This window comes from Apteryx rowi, unplaced genomic scaffold, assembly GCF_003343035.1.
Source record: "Apteryx rowi isolate R43461 unplaced genomic scaffold, aptRow1 scaffold_2721, whole genome shotgun sequence".
Lineage (NCBI taxonomy): Eukaryota > Metazoa > Chordata > Aves > Apterygiformes > Apterygidae > Apteryx > Apteryx rowi.
This window is the reverse complement of record NW_020449110.1, coordinates 1-3,775: the sequence shown is the minus strand read 5'-3', so window position 1 is coordinate 3,775 and position 3,775 is coordinate 1. Positions and strand designations below refer to the sequence as shown.

The window sequence follows — 3,775 nt, the reverse complement described above, 5'->3', positions numbered from 1 at the left end:
GGCAGCCCTTACCTGTACGCCTTGAAGAACTGCGTCACGCAGCCGTTCTCGGAGGCGCAGGGGAGGTGGAAGCTGCGGCTGCAGCCCTTCTCCTGGCAGTTAATTGCGGCTCCGCGCTCGCCGCAAGCAAAGCAGCTCTGCRAAGAGCGCGGCAGCCGCCGTCGGCAACGTGCGCTGCGCCTCCGCGGCCAGCCCCACACCCCCAGGACTGCCTTGGGAGCCCTTGGCCCGGCACAGCCCTTGGGCCCTTCTGTCTCGGGAGSCCGGCACGAGGGCAGCAGSAAACCAACCTGAACGGGAATTTTTTTCCCCTAAGCCCTCATATCACATAATTGTTAGAGTAGCAACAATGGGTATTAGAGTACTTGTAGACAGCTGAGCCTAAATGCAGAGATGGCTTTCCAAACGCAATATGGGCAAGTAAACACTGATATATAAACCCTGTGCTATTTTGTCCAGTTAATATAATGCTATATGGGGGGGGGGGCGGGGAAAAATCCAAGATGAGAGCAGTTTCCATCAATACAAAACAATCTAATTAAATATGAATATTTCCTTTGTGCCAAGATATTACATATGCATTATGTGACTTACTTCTCCCCCACAGGTCTTGTTGTAAGAATGGTGTCTGATCAAGCAGAGAAAAGTGGTAGCAAGACTCTGTTTGCTCAGTCTAGTTTATTTAAAAGAACTAACAAACATTAAATAGGTGGCAGAAGCCTAAATGCAATGAACTTTTCACTGCTGCATTTGGTTTAAAAAAAATAAAAATAAAAAACTAAGTGGATGGTGGAAGAATATACTGCCAAAATCTCTTTCAACTTATATCACAAACTTGTGGATCACAATTCATCTTGCAGAGATAAAATCTTGCACCTACCATTCCTATGGCAGTAATGTTTCTTTGATATTAATATGATTGAAGAATTCAGGATATCCGTCTTGAAATGTTTCAGCTAAAATTCATTTTTTTCCATCCTCGCCTCATACTGTCTTTCAGACCGTTTCCTACGGTAAACATCATCTGCCAGAAAAAGATATTATATTAGCAATTTCCAAGAGCATGATGGAATTAAATGTATAAAGTCTACCATCTCTTTTTAAATTTTTCAATCCTATTTCCTCTTGCAGACACTGACAGGCAACTGAAAATTAAAACCAACATGAATCATTTCTACCCCTTAAAAATAGCTTATTCTTCCTCCCATCTAGGCTAAAGCTCTTCCCCTGGGTCTTGAGGAAATGTTCTTACAAGCAAACTAAGTTTCCAGTGTGATAACTTCTTTTATTTTTAATTATTCTCATGGGAAAGTAGACAATTGCCAAACTAGCTGAAGCCAAAGGTAAATTAAATTATAGACACAAAGCCCAATGCCTATGGTCTGCTAGCATGGCTTCAATATTCTAGCTTTTCTTAAAAACAAAGGAATGTACCCAACTTCAGTCTTCTTAACCGTTCTGCCTGCCTTCCCCCTTCCCCCAAATATCCAGCCTCAAAGGTGATGGAAATAAAAGTAGTCCTGTGATTTCTACTTTCAGTTGTTAGAAGTCCAAAATAACTGTTACTCTGAAGAGATACTTGACTCTGAAGCACTGTTCTGGAAGGCCCTGACTATATCAGCAAGGAACAGAGATGGCAAGCACAGTGACAAAACTGCATCCCTGCTTTGATGGGGTATCAGCAAGGTCAAACACAGCTGTGTAAAGGTAGAATCCTCCCACTTCTACAAAAATCCTTTCCTTTCTCCTTCAGGGAATGGCAGTGGCCTACGCAGTAGAAAAGTAACTGTAGGTACAGTGCTTGTGAGCTGAAGGAGCAGATTACGGTCCAAAAGGCGTAGAAGACTTAGACCTATGATATTTTACTGCAGCAGTAAGCCATAGTTTATCTTTGGCCAGATAAGAGTCTCTCACTGCCCCCCTCAAAAAAACCCTACCATTTTGCATGGATTATTGAGCAGTAATAAGGTTAAACTGCACAATTACTATTACTGTATTACAGTACCAGGCATGGCATTCTTTGCAAGAAAACAAGGCTTGCGTTGAAATGTAAAGGCTGCTACACAGCTGATATGCTTTAGTTTCTAACCTGACTTTATTACATGTATGCCACAGAAATATTAAGTTGAAAAAAACCACAGCAAACCCAAGCTTTCAAAAGTGAGCATGAGAAGCGGAGCGATTTTGTTTGCAGGGAGTGTCAGCTGTGGAAACTGTGTCAAGCTGTTTTATTCTATAGGAAAATCTCAAATAGATTTCCCATGAAAACTGGAGTGTTTTCACATAACACACAGTAGAGCTGAAACATTACAGTTCCTTGTTCTGAAATCTACAAAAAAACTTACAGTGAGACTTCTTAAAGGGAAAAGAGCACCACATAAAAACTAAATGTCCTAACTTCTAGAAACTGCCATTAGCTGAAAAAAGTTCTCATGACTCATTTTCATACTTTGTTTTCAATTATACATAAAAAGATTCCACATTTCAGACGAACCCCCACCTAAATCCTGACAAACCAGAAGAGTCTTTTTCAAGGTTAAAAATTCTAATTTAGTATTCTAAACCCAATATTGGGGGGGCGGGGGTGGGGAAGGTGCCCCGTGTCTTCTACTACCGCTAGAGAGGCAGAATCTGGAGTGTCAAACCCTACCCTAGTGGGAGAACTGGTTGATTTTCTGAATATCTTTAAAGTCCTCCAGGTCAGGACACCACATCAGACCCTCCACACTACTCGATTTTTGGTTTTTTTCCTCTCCCCTTCTTCAAGCAGCCTCTTCTACATTATATTGACCTCCAGAGGAGCCGCGGAGCACACTAGCGGATCAGAGCACGTGGCTGATGCAGGACTGCCAGAGCCTTTAGCTACGGGAGGAGCTGCGCGTGCGGGGGAGGGCAGCGCGCTGTCAGTCCCGTGTCTGCAGCGAGCGACCTTCGACAGGCCTGCGCGGGGAAGGAGCCGCTGCGCTGCGGCCCTCACTTACAAAACGTCTCCTTGCCAATACGGACGTTGATCATGAACCACTCCATCGCTCCCCCGAGCAGAAAGAAGAAGGGCAGGAACCGGTAGGCGCCGAAGCGCTGCTTCCCGGGCATCAGCTGCAAGAAGCGCTTCACCTTCTTGCTCACCAGCATGACCAGGCCGGGATCAGCGACTTCAGGAGCTGATTAAAAAGCAAAGCAAACCCAAMCCAAAACAACARCAAGAAAGCGGGGGCGTGTGAAAGGAGGAACGCACCGTACAACAGCCCCCAACACGCCGAGGTCAAACCGCGCCCGCCAAGAGGAGCCCTCGGCACCGCGCCCCGGCCGCTGTGGGGGAGACCGGGAACAGGGCCGCAGCCCGCTGCCTGACGGCGGCAGAGTAACGGGGCGCCCAGGGCCAACCTCGCCCCCGCCCCGCCTGCAGCTGCAGCAACCCCTTCAGCTCCCAACGGCCCTAACCGTCCCCGACCCTTCGCCCGCCCGGCGGAGCGCGCAGCCAATCAGCAGAGGCCCCCCCCCCCCCGGGCAGCGCGCGCCCCTCACCTCCGGCGAGAGCGGCCGGGCAGCGCAGCGCAGCGCAGCGCAGCGCGAGCCCCGGCAACAGCGCCGCGGAAGGGCGTGCTCTGCCGCCACGTGACGCCGCCTCGCCTGATTGGCGGGAGCGGCGCCGGGGGGCGGGACGGGGCGGCGGCCCGAGTAGCTGGGGCACTGCTGGCGCTGCTCTTTCCGGCCCGGGAGCAGGAGATTGGAAGTGCGGATGCAACCTGGCTCCTCCCGCAGGGCAGTGCAGAGC

The 3,775-nt window shown here is 48.8% G+C and overlaps 1 protein-coding gene across 2 annotated transcripts; it reads right to left on the bottom strand.

The window, feature by feature from the left end:
• Window positions 1–6: 6 nt before the first annotated feature.
• SMIM4 (small integral membrane protein 4) lies at window positions 7–3,585 on the bottom strand. Of its 2 annotated transcripts, XR_003253955.1 has the most exons (4): window positions 3,526–3,585; window positions 2,982–3,161; window positions 881–1,024; window positions 7–137 (listed from the first exon to the last, which is right to left on the bottom strand). XR_003253955.1 is itself a non-coding variant. In XM_026068508.1 (3 exons), exons 2-3 carry the CDS (start codon window positions 3,130–3,132, stop codon window positions 957–959), a joined length of 219 nt encoding a protein of 72 aa, XP_025924293.1. In that variant the 5' UTR covers window positions 3,133–3,161; window positions 3,526–3,585; the 3' UTR covers window positions 660–956. The 2 variants fall into 2 exon arrangements, 1 of the variants encoding a protein (XP_025924293.1); XM_026068508.1 differs by lacking the exon at window positions 7–137 and having other exon boundaries at window positions 660–1,024.
• Between the last annotated feature and the right edge of the window lie 190 nt (window positions 3,586–3,775).